The 17,020-nt window shown below is 41.5% G+C and overlaps 1 protein-coding gene across 3 annotated transcripts in view; it reads right to left on the reverse strand.

Moving 5' to 3' along the window:
• Positions 1 to 17,020, reverse strand: part of PIAS2 (protein inhibitor of activated STAT 2) — a 515,220-nt gene that overhangs the window by 79,317 nt on the left and 418,883 nt on the right. For all 3 annotated transcript variants that reach the window (XM_086960351.1, XM_086960352.1, XM_086960354.1), the window contains one exon: positions 11,850 to 11,992. In XM_086960351.1, coding sequence (XP_086816477.1) covers positions 11,850 to 11,992 — 143 coding nt within the window. The remainder of the gene's footprint in view (positions 1 to 11,849; positions 11,993 to 17,020) is intronic.

Consider the following 17,020-nt stretch of genomic DNA (forward strand, 5'->3'; position numbering starts at 1 on the left):
ACTTCCCATCCTGTCATGGGAACCCCTTCAGTACACAGGCTGCATGTGCAGTTCGCTCCACATCCTGTCATGGGAACCTCTTCAGTACACAGGCTGCATGTGCAGTTCGCTCCCCATCCTGTCATGGGAACATCTTCAGTACAAAGGCTGCATGTGCAGTTCACATACCTTCAGTACATAGGCTGCGTGTTACAGTTGACTTCCCATCCTGTCATGGGAACCCCTTCAGTACACAGGCTGCGTGTGCAGTTCGCTCTCCATTCTGTCATGGGAACCCCTTCAGTACACAGGCTGCGTGTGCAGTTCGCTCTCCATTCTGTCATGGGAACCCCTTCAGTATACAGGCTGCGTGTGCAGTTTGATCTGCATCCTGTTATGGGAACCCATTTAGAACACAGGCTACATGTGCAGTTGGCTCCCCATCTTGTCATGGGAACCTCTTTAGTACACAGGCTGCGTGTGCAGTTGGCTCCCCATCTTGTCATGGGAACCTCTTCAGTACACAGGCTGCGTGTGCAGTTTACTCTCCATCCGGTCATGGGAACCACTTCGGTAAATAGCCTGCATGAGCAGAAACATCATGTTCACCTGTTTATCGGAAAGTAATAGTGCAGACTGGATTGGGGGTCAATATTATGCCCAAATAAATAATTGGGTAACACGTATAAACAGGATTACCTAGGCCAGCAGCCATGAAGGATATAAATGTTTTGAACGTTATAAGGAAAAAAAGTAATTTAATCAAACGTCATACAATAACATAATGTGATTACAGGCTCACTGCAGTAGTGCTGCATGGAATTACTGACATGTAAATGTTTTTAGGGTCAACCAACCCAATTGTACTCATCTAGCACAGGCCCCTTCAGTGGCTACATTATTGTAATGACCAATGGGGAAAATGTGGAATTAATTTTTAAAAGGGCAACTTTGAAAAACTTCTGTCCCAAAGTGCTACAAACAGGCCCCGTTCTCTGTGCTCCTCATATCCAACCTTCAGTTCAGTTTTGAGCCCCTCCCTCCCCCCACAGGCCCCCGCATCGAAGGAAGCAGCAGCAACGCGGGGGTGAAGGTGGCGGCCTGCTCTTGGCAGCAGTACAACGGCGTAAGGAAGCTCAAGGGGGCCCCCTGCAAAGTGCACTTTTGTGCTCATTCCTTTTACAACTGCACATCAAGTAATGTTCATTTCACTGCTATGCGTGACGTCTGCAATAAACACCCGGAGGGACCAACGATAATGGAAAAGAACACAGACGCCATACGTAAAGGTGACAACGTGACTGTACAACTAAAGACAGGCAGACAAAACCGCTCAGAGGACGTCAGGCAACCAAGGGGGGCAGTCATCCAGGCATCTAACGCAGGCAGTGACTTCCATCCTGGTGTCCAGCCAGGAAAAAGACACATTTCTCTCTCTGTGCTTAGTACAAGTATTTCCAAGAAAAGTGAGTGAGTCAGAAAGCTACGGGATTTTTGGCTTCCACTAGGATGTCTTCTCGCCCTGTAATTGAAGGGTCCGCCTAAAGGAGATTTATGAATCAGACATGAGGTATTGAACACAAACCTATGGGCCTGCAATACGTGTAAGTTTCAACGTCAGAAGGTCCAGGCGCTCTCTTCATTCTGAGCCTCACCAAATGGATCAGTGTTTGGAAAGACCCAAGTGCAAAGGCCGGGCCATGGTGAGGTAACACAAACAGCAGTCATGGTAGTCTAGCCTATGCAAGATTACTCAATGTGCAACCAAGGCGTTTAATCATTGTCCACAATGGAAAGGAAAACACCACTTATGCTACTAAAATAGGAGTGTCTGCTGCTGTATGGAAAGTTACTCAAGGTTTTTGATGGTGCTTCGGCTTGTGTTGAAATTTTTTATTGGAGATTTTTCAGATAAAAGTACAGATACAAAAGATAAAGCAGGGTAATATCTTTGACAAGTAAAATAATACAAATGAGGAAAGGCATTACACGAAGTATGATAAATATGAGGACATAAAAATGTGCTTCGGTTTGGCTTGTCCATAAAAAATACAGTTCAATCACAGAAGGCCCAAACCCAAGGTTAAAAACTCTTTCAATTAAGTTTACCCTCTTGAGTTGGATATCAAAAATGATTTTTGTCCACTGCAAAGGCAAAAAGAAACGGTCTATGTGGTGGTGCAACGAGATTGCGAGGCAGTGTGAAATTAGATGTCGTACAGAAAGTATGATAAGATACAGAAGTGAGACGGAAAATACTAATGAACAACTTTATAAGGCGACTTTGACAGAAGCACAGGTGGAAATGGTTCCACCTGTCTACCAATAAAAACATGGATGCTGTCTTAATCGCAGAGCCCTGGTTGGGAGACTCCTCCTACAAGCCGGATCTTGAGGCTGCTATTTAATTTAACTTCAAGGTTCTGCAGCATAAACGTATCGGAATGTGGCCATAATTTTCAGCGAGACATCGAACTTTATTATTTTAACCATGCCTGGACACACTCCTTGAAAGAATGACATGAAGTTGTCAGACTTCTCCCTTCCTGCTCTCAAGGGTGCTGTCCAGTAGTCCCCCTGATATGGGTCATTTCTATATTGATAAATTCATGCCCCTGTCCAGTGTGGTTGAGCTGTTCTAGGATAGCTGGGGATTATAATCAGCAAGTTAACATTGCAAGGACTATGGAGGAATTGCCACTGATCTACCCGCCCCATGGGCTTCAGCAATGGATTTAAGAACATCACACGCAGTAGGTCTAGCACTCGATCAATCACTGCCTGTCCCTCGACCATTTCACTTTTGAATGACCTGTTATGTTGTCGGATCACACTGCGATTTCTTTAAAAGACCTCTCACAGACCCTTCCTTCCTGCTGATGGGGTTATCCAAAGGAGATTTAGCCAATTCCGATGCAATGGTGGCCTCAGTGAATTCTCCATCCTAAGGACTGGCAGAGAATGTCTCTAAGAAGATGAGCGCCCTGTATTTGCTAATTGACAATATGTTTGATCAATACTTTGCTCCAATGTCTCCCCTACCTATGATCTCCACTAGAAGCAGGTACAGGAATGTTAATTCTTGCAAAATCTGCAGATCGAGAGTTTGGAAACGAGAGCGGCCATAAGAATCTGGCATCGAGGATTCTCAAAGAAAGCATGAAATTAAATAAAGCTCAGCTGACATTACAAAACCAGACTGCATATTGTGAAGCATACATTACCACTAGCTAGGTACCATTCTCTTGCAACACTTACGAGGATCTCTCTATATCAAGTATGCATTTATGTAGCCTATGAGTAGCAGCTCCAACACTGTTTCCTACATAGGTTTTGAATATTTACATTAAATCATAAGCTACTCAGAGCATCAGTGGGTGGTATGAGGCTCTACATTGCTGTTAGCCAGCCATCACAGATACTGAAGTCAACAGAGTCAGTCTGTGAATATTTAAGGTACCCCGGATGACCTTTATACAGAAAACAAATTTGAGGCACTATTCCCACAAATCTCGAACTCTCGCTCTAACATCATCTACTTCTCATTAAAATCACCCTCCATATGAGAAGTGTGTAAGAACGGAGTGATCAGCCTCCTTCTTAGGACACTATTGCCTCTCATTTCCAAGACCATGAAAAACAACTAGCCAAATGTCTCAATCACAATTTGCACAACTACGTTCTACTTAAGTGGCTGTAGGCCACCATGGACAAACTGTGTTTCATCCCAGATGAGGAGGAGCAGGTGTGAATCGTGTTGCACTGTCTCTCTGCAGCCTTTGACATAATCAATCACAATATCTTCACAGGCCATTTCAGTGCTGTGGGACTCACTCGTTCCTCCATGACCTTTTTTAGATCCATTCTTGGCGGCCGGATGGAGGTGGTGTCACTACCACTCTTATTCTTGGTATAGCAGCATGTCATTTGTGACATTCTGCAAGGGTCTGCCCTTCCCCATATTCTTTAATCTTTTATATACAACCTCTGGGGGAGTTAATTTGTCCTACAGTTTAAAAACAATCTCACCTGCTGATGGTATTCTGCTTCTAAAATTCAAGATGCCAAAAACTCCAGTGGCCGGCTAAGAGAGGGCCTTGTTGTTTAAAGACAACTCCTGCAGGTTGAGTGGGCGAGGGCCTGATCTTCTAGGGCTCCCTACCTTTTCCAGTTACAAATGTAAAAAATATGGGCAAACTCTCCAACACTGACCTGTAAACTGAAGTTCTGGTCCAAACACTCTCGGTATTGTTTTTTTGCCACTGTAGCTGCTCTACACAATTCACCTGATTGGTCAGCATGCCATGGCATTACTCCTATGACCATCTTTTTGGATGGGCTCTACCTAGTCCTTTCAGAGTCAATAGGCATACCAAGATTCTGGAAATCCAAAACATGGCAGAAAACAGAACAGTAGCCTGTGGGAAGTTCTAGTAAGATCGGGTTTCCCGAGCCCTCTGCTCACTGTACTGGTTTCCTGTAAAACAGACCGGGAATTCTTGAAGTCATTGTATGATCCATAGGGCCTTACACAAGAGACTTCTGCTCCTGTGCTAAGACCCACGACCCAGGAAAGCCTTCTAGACCTTGTGCTCTGCACCTATTGCAAAAGTCCCAGCTTTAAGTGCTTTATTCTGGGTGTTGAACCCTCTGCGTCCCCGTCTGTTAACAATGGAACAACTTGCCACAATATATCTGCGGTTTCTCTCACAACCTGTCGTGCCAGTATTCATTGACAACTTGACTTTTCTATTAAACACCCCCTGTTGTCTCCTCAGTCTCCTTTTGCAGCCATTTTGTGATTCCGTGTGCAATGAGGTCCACAGGTGACTGTTCAAGATATACAAGTAATTAAGTCGAAAATAAATACTGAAATATGTCCACCATTCACCAATACATTGTTGAATTAATTAAATGTTTTAGTAGCAAAACGAATCTTAGATATGCCGGTACTTTACTGGATTAAAACTACCCAGGCCAAGTGTCTTTAAGAGGGGTATCCATCCTTCCAGAGTCGTACATTTTAACAACATTAACTAAATACTGGAGGGCCACTAACTAGAAACCTGTTACTGTTTTTGATTGGTACGGGTCAAGAGGGGAACTGTTAGGTTTATATTTCAGAAATGTCTCATTCTTCAAAAGCAAGGTGAGAAATAGGATTTGAAAGTCGTAGAATCTGCTGAGATATATACATTTATGAGGGTTACCTTTGAGGGTGCTCAAAGGGAAGCACTCAGACAAAAATTGTTGTGCTCTATGGGTAGTTCAGTAATTATAAAATATATGATTGGGATATTTATGCCAGAACTCTAAAACACTTCCTCCAAGTTCAAAGATACAGATAACCTTGAGGTACAGAAAGCTATATTTTGGCCTTTCAAATGTTAACTGTACGGAATAGTAAGTAGTTCCAGCTCCAGTTCTTGTAAAATCTTATGTCCTTCCCTCCCACATTGTGAACAGGTCACCAGGTGGATACTGGGAGTTTCTACATAATTAACTAACGCATTCAATCGTGTCAGAATTATGTCTGGAGAACTACACACAAGTTAAGTATCTATGGGGTAGGTAGCTGTGCAGTAGCATTAATTATTCCCATATTAAAAAATATCTGATGTAGTCTGTGAGCTACAAAAACTGCTGACAGGCGGGCCTGTGTGTGCCAGTTTTTCTAAATTAAAAATCTTGCTTTCACTACTTAAGAAAGGTTTGGAAACAGTGACCCAGGTATGTCGGAGCAATTACACAAGTTGGTCCGAAAAGACTAAACGTGAAGATAGAACTAATGTAAACTTTTTAGTAATTTTGCTATGAGAGTCGGAGAATTGCCCCGTCCTACAGCACACTCCCAGAGCAGAAAATAGATGACCTAATGGGGAAAGTGGAAATGGGACAGTGAGAAGTAGTTGTTGACTTGTTTAGGCTCATCTACCAACTGCAAGCTAGTTGTCCTTTGTCAGCCCACTGGACCTTCAAAAAAACATGTAACTGGGAATGAAGGTGCACTGGACCTTCAAAAAAACATGGAACTGGGCATGAAGGTGCACCAGCTTGGCTACAGCCAAGAACAATCTCTCCTTGCCTGCTGGAGGAGTAAAACTAACATTTTTCCAACCTCTAGATCAGCCTATGCGTCAAAGCTGTACCTCCAAGAATTGTGAAAAGCAGGTTCCTGATTGAACACCAGGGACAGTTGAATGTTTGTCTGCTTGAGAACAAACTGCACAGGAAATTTGCAGATAGAGCCTGCAGTGCAGAGGGAGCAGAGATAGTCCAGATTTAAAGGAAGGTACCAATGAGTTGGGACAATTCCCATTTAATCAGTGTGATACCAGCCAGACTTTGTAGACATTTTGATTGTGGGGAGACATCTCTGTCCTGGAGGACCAAGCTCACTATGATCATCAGTTCTAAGGCCCTGCAAGAAGACCCATTTTGGTCCCTTGACTGCGCCTATTTACGGACCAGTAGAAAAACAAACTTTGTCTTACTTCCCGCTGAAAGGCAGATGAGACACTACTGCATCTATCCAAAAACAGATAAAACTTCAACATGCAGGGAAGTGTTTTGTTTTAGTCAGAGTCATGCCCCATAACCTCTGCAAGAAAAGAATAATCGAGAAGGTTCTAAGTGTATCGGAAGACTGTCAGACACCGAAGGCCACTGTGTCCTGCTTGAAGCCTTTCCTTCAAGAGAAATCCTGCTTGACATTTCGGAACAAGTGAAGCCCTGCTCAGCTAAGAGGCCCATTCTCATGTCACTGGACGCATTTTATGCAATAATAATTTACTCTAAGTGCTAAATGAAATGTTCATTCATATTAATAAATCTCCCGATGCCATCTGGCATCATGCACTTGTGGGTCGGTATAACCTGGCACTAGACCCCAGTCACATCTCTAGATGACACTTGGTATTTTTCATAATTTTCAAAAACTGCTTTTGCAATTATTGTAGAACTTTAAAACTGAACTTATTGTGAAAATGTTGGACCTAATTTCCCCAACCCTAGTACCCACCTAAGCAAGATCTGAACACAAGTCACAAAATGAGTAAACAACAGGTGCATTTAAAACTAACTCCCACACGCTTAACGCATAACATACACACACACACACATGCTGTTCTCTTTACTGCTGAGTGGATAGAATATCATTTGATATTATACATTTGTGGGAAATGGGAAAACAACAACAGTATCTTTGCATTTTGGTGAAAGTCGGCATTTTCAATGCTATACAGTATTTCACCGGAAATGAGACTGATGGCTCAATTACCACATACATTTTGTAAACATGGAGTAACTAATAACCTTGGTGTGTGCAGCACAGTGAAGCACTCCCACTTTGAGAACTAATGTTTTTATTTTAGATTTCAATAACACTAACATAAAAAGTTTTAAATAGTTAAAATGTTCATTTAACAAGACTCAGAAACGCGTTTGGGCCCGATTCCCAAAGAAAATGCATAAGCATGGGTGGTGTTCCAAGGTTCTACATGAATGTGCTGTTACACTTTTTTTCCAGTTCACAAAATACGCCTAAAAAGTCCCTCCATGCACAAGTGTACTGCTGCACCTGTCTTCTTGCTATATATTCCCCCGTGAGTGTACATAATTGACAAAAAACGCAAAAAGAATGTGATGGCGAACACTGTGATGCCAAACTGGGCACCCAGCAAGTCCTTTATAAGAGATAGCCAGCCCTCTTGGCAATCATATGGGGTACACTCTACCACAGAATACTAATTAGATTGGATGAGGAAGCTTCAATCACTTGGTCGTGGCATGCTTCATTATTGGCTACCTCATCCCACCCTGGTATGATGATACTTCCAGGGTGGACTCAACCTCGTTGTGAGGGAGTTCTTAATAGCAATAGAAGTAAGCTTACTGGAAGGGATCCAGAACAACTAAAAGTACCTTAAGGTAAACCCAGGGTAATACCTTTAAGAACTCCCTCTCAATGTGAATGAGTCCACCCTGGTAGTATCATCGTACCAGGGCGGGTGGAGGTTGCTGATAACCAGTGGTAGAGGCTTCCTCATCAAATTTAATTGGTACTCTGCTGTAAAGTATACCCCATGTGTGATTTTCAAGAGGGCTATCTCCGATAAAGGACTTGCTGGGTGCCAACGGGTGGCTTTACAGTGCTCGCCATCACATTCTTTTTTGTGGTTATACTGGAGGGTGTGCATTGGTGTACCTCCATCTCGCCCTTTGTGATACGTGGATATAATTCTACACAGGAGGAAAGTCAGTCGAATGTGCAAAAGAACACTTTTTGGAGCGCCAATTCAACAGTGTTTCAAGGAAGTTATAGGAATTCTTAAATGCATGTATAAACTCATTTCCATTTAAGCCCTTTTTAATATGCTAGGTCTCTTGGCAAAGTGAGACATCTTATCAGAAAAAAGAACATACAAGCTCTGGCCTTTGCTATGCCTTTTCTCTCTAATCCTGTTAGATGTCGACCAAGCTTATGTACACGCTATTAAGGGCATGTTAACCCAACTGGTGAATGAACTGGGTAACATCTGATTAAGTGTGAAAGTTAATTCCGAAGCTCCAATCAAAGCAGACAAAGGAGTGACACAGATCTTAAAAAGAGAGGGCATAATGCTGAGGACTAGCACAACCCACATGATACATCTTGCATTACTATGTCTGATCTGTTCCATGATATAAGAAGCACTGCAGCCTCCCCACACTCAACTTATGTTTCAAACGGATTGTTTTCAAATGCACTTCGCCTTGCACTGTCTTTAAAACTTGTGTTTGTGTTGTTTTTCCTGAGAGGCACATCGACTGTACACATGGACAACTCCTGGCCTGCAGAAAACATGCGCCTTCGCTGCGCCCCCTCGTACCAGTTCTCCTTTGTTTAGGTCCTTACTATAGTTCTTCTGCAAACAACTGTCTTGTTACCTTCAATTGGACTCAAAAGGATGCTACCTCCTCAATATCTTAGACTCCTGTCCTGAAGAGAACGCTATGATTCTTATTGTTAAGGTCGAAAAGTGGCCATATCAATAACTGAAGTGTTTTCCTTCCACTGATGAAGGAAATAGAGGGTAATTACTCCTGTAGTGCATTCATTAGCAACTGATAGTCCGACACTGCTGATGTCACATGTGCTTCAATGTTACTTTTTGACCCATTTACATTTTTGAACCAAACAAGCACAGTGCCACCAAACACCACCAAATATTACACTTTTGTAGCACGCTGTGTTTTAATTTATATGACTTATTTTAATACACACTTTCTACTGCTTTATTCTTTCTGTGCATCTATGTGTTTTGTATTTACTAAGAGTGACACCTGATAGTCTTAAAAGGTTCAATTAAATTACACTGCCATTATAATGAATTACATTTACGAATACAAAGGAATAATTTCCGGGGGATATTGGGCTATTTATTTAATACGGTTTCCGTGCAGAATAAAGGGCAAAATCTAGATTGTTGGAAGTCTAGTACACAGCAAGATTTGACAAACTCGCAGAGTTGGGTGTTCATTATGCATGCTATGATTTTAGCAGTGAAGGGGATCAATTAAGTAGGCTTGTAAGTGGCCATAATATCATGGTCAGATGTATGTTTCTTCAAAGGACCTGAGCTATTTTCAGATGAGGGAAACCTCCCAGGCGCTACAGAAATATTAAAAAGTTTTGTGAGAACTGGCGTAATGGAGGAAGCCAGAGTTTTAACAGTCTTCATAGGACATCATTCTAGTGGTAACCTCTAGGAGATTAGTGAACATTTACAAAGAGTCAGATCTTCTGAAGCTTCAGATACGGGATTAAGAATTTTGGAGATTGTATCATGGAGAAAGTTAGAAAGCTAAGAGCAGAGAGATTGAAATGGGGTAATTGTGCAATCACAAGAGGTGTGTGGGCACAATATTACAATTGGAAAAGATCTCTTTAGTGCATTTTTGCGCCTTTTCAATGTGCATAAGATTATAATTGGCTTTTGCGTGTCGGTTAGCTTTTTTATACGCGTGCCGTTCAATTGCATTAGTTAAAACATTTGTTCGCAGCATTTTACTAACTAACCTTCTTCACCACAAATAAGTATACGAGATTTTCGACTCAAGGATTGTCTGCAGATCTTAAAAGTTCTTTGAGTGTTCCTGGGAACTTGCACAATGCATTCATGTTTCTGCTTTGCAAAACTCTGGAAGGGGGCATGATATCACCTGTTCTGTGAGATCTTTTCCCTCCTTTGGCTGTGTTCCCCAGATATCAACTGACAGTTAATCTTTATTCACTGCTCATTTTTCCAGGGCATGCTCATGCTTATCTTGACGAACCCCAGTAGACGCAATACCTTATATGGCAGGCACCTTTTGGTTATTTTTCATCTGTGCCACCTGATATTTTCCTTTTATTAATGTGTGATTCTAGAGGTAGAGACTTTGTCACTGCACTTTCTGGGCCATGTCTTTCTGTAGCTGCCTCTGTGAACTACACTGCACTTATTTCTGGCTATGTTAAGTTATGTTGATTTGTAGAGAACCCTATCATTCGGAGCTGAGCAGGTATGATCATTTGTGTATTTGGTTTTGGTGTTTCCATGTAGTCTGCTGCTCCAGAGGCTGACCTCTCAGCATGCGTATATATGCATTGTTCTCTTTAGATTCTACTCGACTCTTCTGCAACCACATGACATCTATCCATGAAGTCATCAACCATGCAGATGCACTCTTTGAACTTGCTGAATAATCATGTTTTACTAGGAAACATGGATGGTTACGCTCTGGCTATTACTTTCTTCCTCAAGGGGCATTCTCAAATGTCAGGAAATGTGTATTCCGGCTACATATGAGAACTTTTCTAAGATGGTCCATTTCATCCTCCTCTTGAAAGGTTTCGGAGTAGACGTTGTAGTCTAAACCTGCAGGTTTAGCCTATACTATAAATGGAAGGCTCAGAACGTTCGACAGAGACTTTCAATAGCACTCGTTCCTGGATTGCTGCCATCATTCCTGGAGTTGTGGTACTTCCTTCTTCGGCATTTTGCAGTCCAGCTTACAGTTGCTTCTTCCTTTTTGGCCATCAGAGGTTTTTCCCGCTCTCATGTGTGATGATATTTTCCAACGAAGATCGATTTACCAGTTTTGGTCAGCTCTCATGTATCTGCTCCAAGGTATTACTCGGGAAACAAGCCTGGAAAAAGCAGATAGTCATCCATATCCAAGCAGAAATCTGTCTCTCACAGACATTTTGTTCTTCGCATCTGTACTGGAGGGGATTATTTTCATTCTTTGTATTTAGTTTTTGCTCTCATACCATGGATCTCCTGGGGATGGGAAACACGGGCAGTAGAAAGTTTCTCTCCCATTTTTAGGGAGAAGATGACAGTGCTTATTGTAATTTTCAATGCCACCTGTCAACATTTCTTAATGTTTGTTTCAAATCAGATACTTTTTGGTTTGTATGAATTTTTTTACAACTATTTCTTATCTGAAATAATTGTGTATGGCTTGCATTTGCTGTAAAGGCTTGTTTCTATCCATAAAGGGCAGTTTGTGCAATACATCTTCCCATTATCACTAGTTGTGCTTCATTTAGATACTTGTTTTCTTTTCGTTTTTATGTATTTTGGGTTTCCATTATTATCTATGTAATTATTGCTATTTTATGTTCCAAATTCAATGTATTTAGCAGTCAGTTTATGCTCCTGTCTCTCTACACCATACACTTGCTCGTTTGTCCGCAAACATTAATGGAGAAAAGTATACGAATACAATGGCCAGCAAAGAAGATTCGTTTTGGCACCACAGCCTTTCTACTAAAGTCTTGAGGTGAGTGCAGGGAGAAGAGAATTATAGTAAATTAGAAGATGATAAAGAACATCACTCACCTGGCAAATCTGCTGGAATACCCGACATGGATGAGCGATGAAAGGGCACTGCAGAGTAGTCTGACAATGACGTGCGAAGAGATGATGTGTCGATCGTTGTCAACCCTGGAACTCTTGCAGTAGAAGACTGATATGCAAAGGTCCTTTATAAGAAACATGTATATGTTAGCGGAGTTACAAAAGATAAGATTTTACTTATTCCAGGGCTTAAAGGTACCCGAAATACTAATAGTAAATACAGAACTGTACACATTTCTGTAACGTTTATTGGTATGATTACAGCTCTAAAAGTGGGGTATATCAATAATTGATCTCATTTTGTGTTTTGTACAACTGGAAATGGGGAGTAGTTTCCTAAGGACTGCACTGAATACTTCCTCACTAATGTTTCTTTCTGATTATTGGCAAGAAGGCATTCAGGAATCAGGTAAATGTACAGGCAAACTGAAGACTCTCCCTCTCGAGAAACGAAACAGTATACAGCAATGCCACTTTGTTTTATACACTTAATTTCATACCGCACTGCTATACTCTTTGATTCATAAGTGCGCTTGATAAATAAGAAATAACACAATACAAGTAATGAAGGCATCTTATGTAAGGACGCGAATAAGCAAAAAACAGAGGCTGGAGAACAAGGGTTATCATCCACATTCAACAACGCCCAAGATGGTCCAGTTGTGTCTTGAGGAAAGACAGTAAGAATTCCAATAGATGGTAGGTCCCAGAAAGGGTCTGCTTTAAAGCGAGGAAAGTGTTTAGATTTGTAATTTATAGGAGGAGCACGCCATGACTACAGAGCCATGTTGATCCTTCTCTTACACCACCAATCCTTAACCTTTTTTCACTAAACTTACCATTACTTAGGCCTGCTCACGTTTATACTAAGCATTAACCATGAAATAACTAAAATGTTAGCCCTAGCATTAACACAACCTTAGCCCGACCAATAAACTAACAGACTGAAAATATGTAATTATGTTATTATAAATTACACTGGAATAAAAAAAGTAATCATTTTAATAAAAGGAAATAAAAAATATGTATGGTCAATACTTAGAGTAAATAAAATGGTTAGCCTAATCCTACCCCCTATTGAAATATATTAATATGAATAGCATGCAATTTAATTAAATTAGGAAATTCTTATCCCTATATTAATGCAAAAATTCAGTTAAAATGCTTTAGTTAATTCATTTAATGTAATAAATTATCGTATTTATTTTTGTTGAATGAAACTTTTTTAAATTAAAATGGGAAATGAATGTCTAGAAACATTTCAAGTGATTTAATTTAATTTTTAAAAACCCCCATACATTCAATATGATTCTTATAGTGTACTTTTACTTTTAAACTAATGTGTAACTTTCCTGAATAGTCTTTGGGCCAGATATACGACCCTCCAATTTGCGACTCGCAATTGGCGACTTGGAAATTAAGATGTAGAACATTGTCTCAGACACTGTTAACGATTCCTAATGGGGTCGCAAATTGCATGCCTATTGAATATTGATGAGGCTGTCGCAATTTGCGACCCCATTAGGAATGGCTAGCACTCCCAGGGATGGTGGCCTGCTGGGGTTAGCAGACCACCATGTCTGGGACTGCTTTTAGATAAAGCAGTCTTTTTTTTTTTTAAACGGCATGCATTTAAAATAGAAAAATGTAACTTTTCAGTTACATTTTTTAAGAGCAGGCAGTGGCCCCTTGGACCACTGCCTGCACTTAAAAATATTTTCTCACATACTTCCCGTCTGCGAGTGGTTTACCACCTACTAGAAGTAGGTAGTAAACTGGAAGTGTTTTGCGGCAATCGTACATAGCATGGTGATTCGCTATTAGGAAGGGACGCCCCTTCCTAATAGCGGGAGTCCCAAATGCTATTTTGCGAGTCAGTACATGCCATTACCCTTTTTTGCGGTTGCAAATGGGAGGATCTCCCATTTGCAGCCTGCAAAAAAGGGTCATACATCTGGCCCAAAGAGTAGATACAATCGTAGAAATAACTGTCAAAGTAATGGCACTGAATATAATGGTATAGGTCAAAGTAATAGTATTGTTTTAGTCTTAAGGAACAGTTAAAGATATTTTGTATTTAGCAATTTCTTGAAATTAAGCAGACTTCAGATAACCTGAATAGTGTTTTGTGTACATCACCGCCCGCTTTCCTCTCTTTAGTTACTGGGTGAGTCGCTGAAACAGTAAACCACATAAGGCACAAAATTAGAATGGGAGTGAACCTACACTGATAAAGCAATGTGCGAAGATGATCCGATGGGAAAGAACAAAAGTTACTTACCTGTAAACTGTGGTACCCCAGTATTGGTATCTTTCATAGATTCACATGCTTGAATCATTCCCCGTCATCGGAGTGGGAGTCCCACGGTACATAAAAATAGCAATAAATATGCATAACATAGCCATATCATAGGTAAATTAGAACCTGGAAGTAAAATAGCTAGAAGTTAATAGGAAAAAATCTTCCACTTTCATGACTCGTCAAAGTCATTATATATAGTCCAAACTACAGCCAATCAGGCGACAGCATTCTCCAGAATGTTCTCCCTAGAGGCTCAGGCTATCAGATTTTACAGCGTGATATAAGAGCCTCTGAGGGGAGGTGGGTGGTTTCGCATGTGAATCTATGAAAGATACCAATACTGGAGAACCATAGTTTACAGGTAATTAACTTTTGTTCTTCTACAGTATTGGGGTATCTTTCATAGATTCACATGCTTGAATCAAAGTAGAAAGCAGTAATTCCATAATGATGCTTGTGAGATCATCAAAGAAATATATATATACAAAATATACATATATATATATATATGTATATATATATATATATATAAAGCAACACCAGATAAAATAAGCATATGTATATCTATAGCAATATTTAAATATATAATTATAAAAGATAACTATATAAGAATGCATCAAAGAGGAGGGAAGAATAGAGAATCGCCTTATTTAAAAAGATTACGGAGAACCGCTTGTCCCACAGACGTGTCTGCATTGCTGGCAGCTTCCAGGCAGTAGTGTTTGGTAAAGGTGTGCCTTCTGGATCATGTTGCAGCTCTGCAGATTTGATGACGAGGCACACCAGCAAAGAGAGCAGTAGAAGAAGAGATTGCTCTAGTAGAATGTGCTCTCGGAGTTGCCTGCAGCGGTCTACCCGCTTGCTGATGACAGAAAGAGATTGCCGCAGAAATCCAACGAGCTATGGTCTGTTTGGTTATTGAGTGCGCTTTGTGCATTTTTCCATATGCTATAAAAAGCTGATCAGATTTTCGTATTGAGGAAGTCCTTTGTAAATAAAATTTTAGACATCTTTTGATACCAAGGGTATGTAAAGCCCTTTCCACAGGTGACTGAGGATTAGGAAAGAAAGTCTTTAAAATAACTGGTTCATTGAGATGGAAATCAGAAGGTACTTTCGGCATAAAAATGGGGTTAGTGCGGAGCACTACCGAGTCCCTGATGAATTGAAGGAAAGGTGGTTTAATAGTGAAGGCCTGAATGTCACTGACCCGCCTGGCTGATGTGAGAGCTAACAGCAGAGACATCTTCCACGAAACAAACTTCAAATCGGCCCTATGAATAGGTTCAAAGGAGTGCCGCATGAGTTGTGACAGAACAATGTTAAGATGCCAGGGTGGAGGTGGGCAGCGGATGGGAGAAAACATACAAAACAATCCTTTGAAGAATTGTTTTGTAAAGGAGTAAAGAGATTGTGAACCATCCTGTCGGAATCTTGAGATAGCCGCTAAGAATACTTTAAGAGTACAATGGGAAAGGCCTGATTTTGCCAGATGCAAAAAGAAAGGCAAAAGTTGTTCCGGTTTTGCAAGGATTGGGCGAATGTTGGCGGAATGACACCAGAGGCAAAATCGCTTAGGTTTTTATTGTGGAGGGCGCTCTAGCATTAGCTAAGACCTCCCTGCATTCTGAAGGAATGTCTAAGTGAGCAAATTCAAGGTGTTCAGCAGCCAGGCTGCTAAGCGCAAAGATGCAGGATCCGTATAGTAGATCTTGTCGATTCGGATGGATAGGAGATTTGGTATTGGTTGCAACTGAATGAGATTGAATTCGGATAGAAGGAGGAGTTTGGTAAACTAAAAACTGGCGAGGACACCTGGGAGTTATGAGGAGTAGGCGACAAGGCTCTTTCATCATTTTCCTGAGAACCATGGGAACCAACGGTATTGGCAGAAAAGCGTAGGCATAGATCTGTGACCAGTTCATCAAAAACGCATTCCCGTGTGAGTCTTGTTGGGGAAGCCAACTTGCGTAGAATGGGCATTTGCGATTCAGACTTGTCGCAGACAAGTCCAAATCGGGTTCACCCCACTTCTGAAATATACGATCCAACATTGGTTGATGGAGCTCCCCCTCGTGGTTGGACGCTGTCGACCTGCTGAGGAAGTCCGTGAGGATGTTGGATACTCCCGGAACATGGACTGCTGCCAGAGTCATTTGATGCCGGATCGCCCAATCCCAAATTTGCTGGGCTTGCTGGGACAGCAGAGTGGATCTCGCCCCTCCTTGTTTGTTTAGGTAGTGCATTCTTGTTGTGTTGTCCGTCCGGATCAACACTGATCCCCCAAGAATGATGATGGTGCGAAAAGATTTTAGTGCCAGGAAGATCGCTAGCAACTCTAAAAGGTTGATATGCCAAGTCCTTTGTTGACCATCCCATTTGCCGTTGACTGTCAGTCCTTGAAGGCGTGATCCCCACCTTTCGAGGGAGGCGCCTGTAGTGATGACGAAACTTGGAGCTTCCACTAGGAATGAGAGGCCTGCTGCCACGTTTCCAAGTCCACCAGAGTAAAGCTTTTCGTATCTGAGGAGTGATGCGGATGAGATCATCGAAGGACCCTGAAACCTGTAGCCATTGTTTGTTGAGCTCCTCTTGCTGGGGTCTCATCTTGAGATGACAGTTGAGGACTAGGGGAATGCAGGATGAGAGCATCCCAAGAAGTGACTTGAACTGTTGGGCAGAAACGCACCTTTTTGATCGTAGAAATTGGGCAAGCTTGCAAAGGTTTTGTTGTCTTTCGTTTGAGACAAAGGCTTGTGTCCGTAGAGTGTCTATGGTGGCTCCTAAGAACATTCTTGTCTGCGATGGGATGAGTTGAGACTTGTCTAGATTGATGGAGAGACCCAGAGAT

This window comes from Lissotriton vulgaris, chromosome 3_1, assembly GCF_964263255.1.
Source record: "Lissotriton vulgaris chromosome 3_1, aLisVul1.2, whole genome shotgun sequence".
Taxonomy (NCBI): domain Eukaryota; kingdom Metazoa; phylum Chordata; class Amphibia; order Caudata; family Salamandridae; genus Lissotriton; species Lissotriton vulgaris.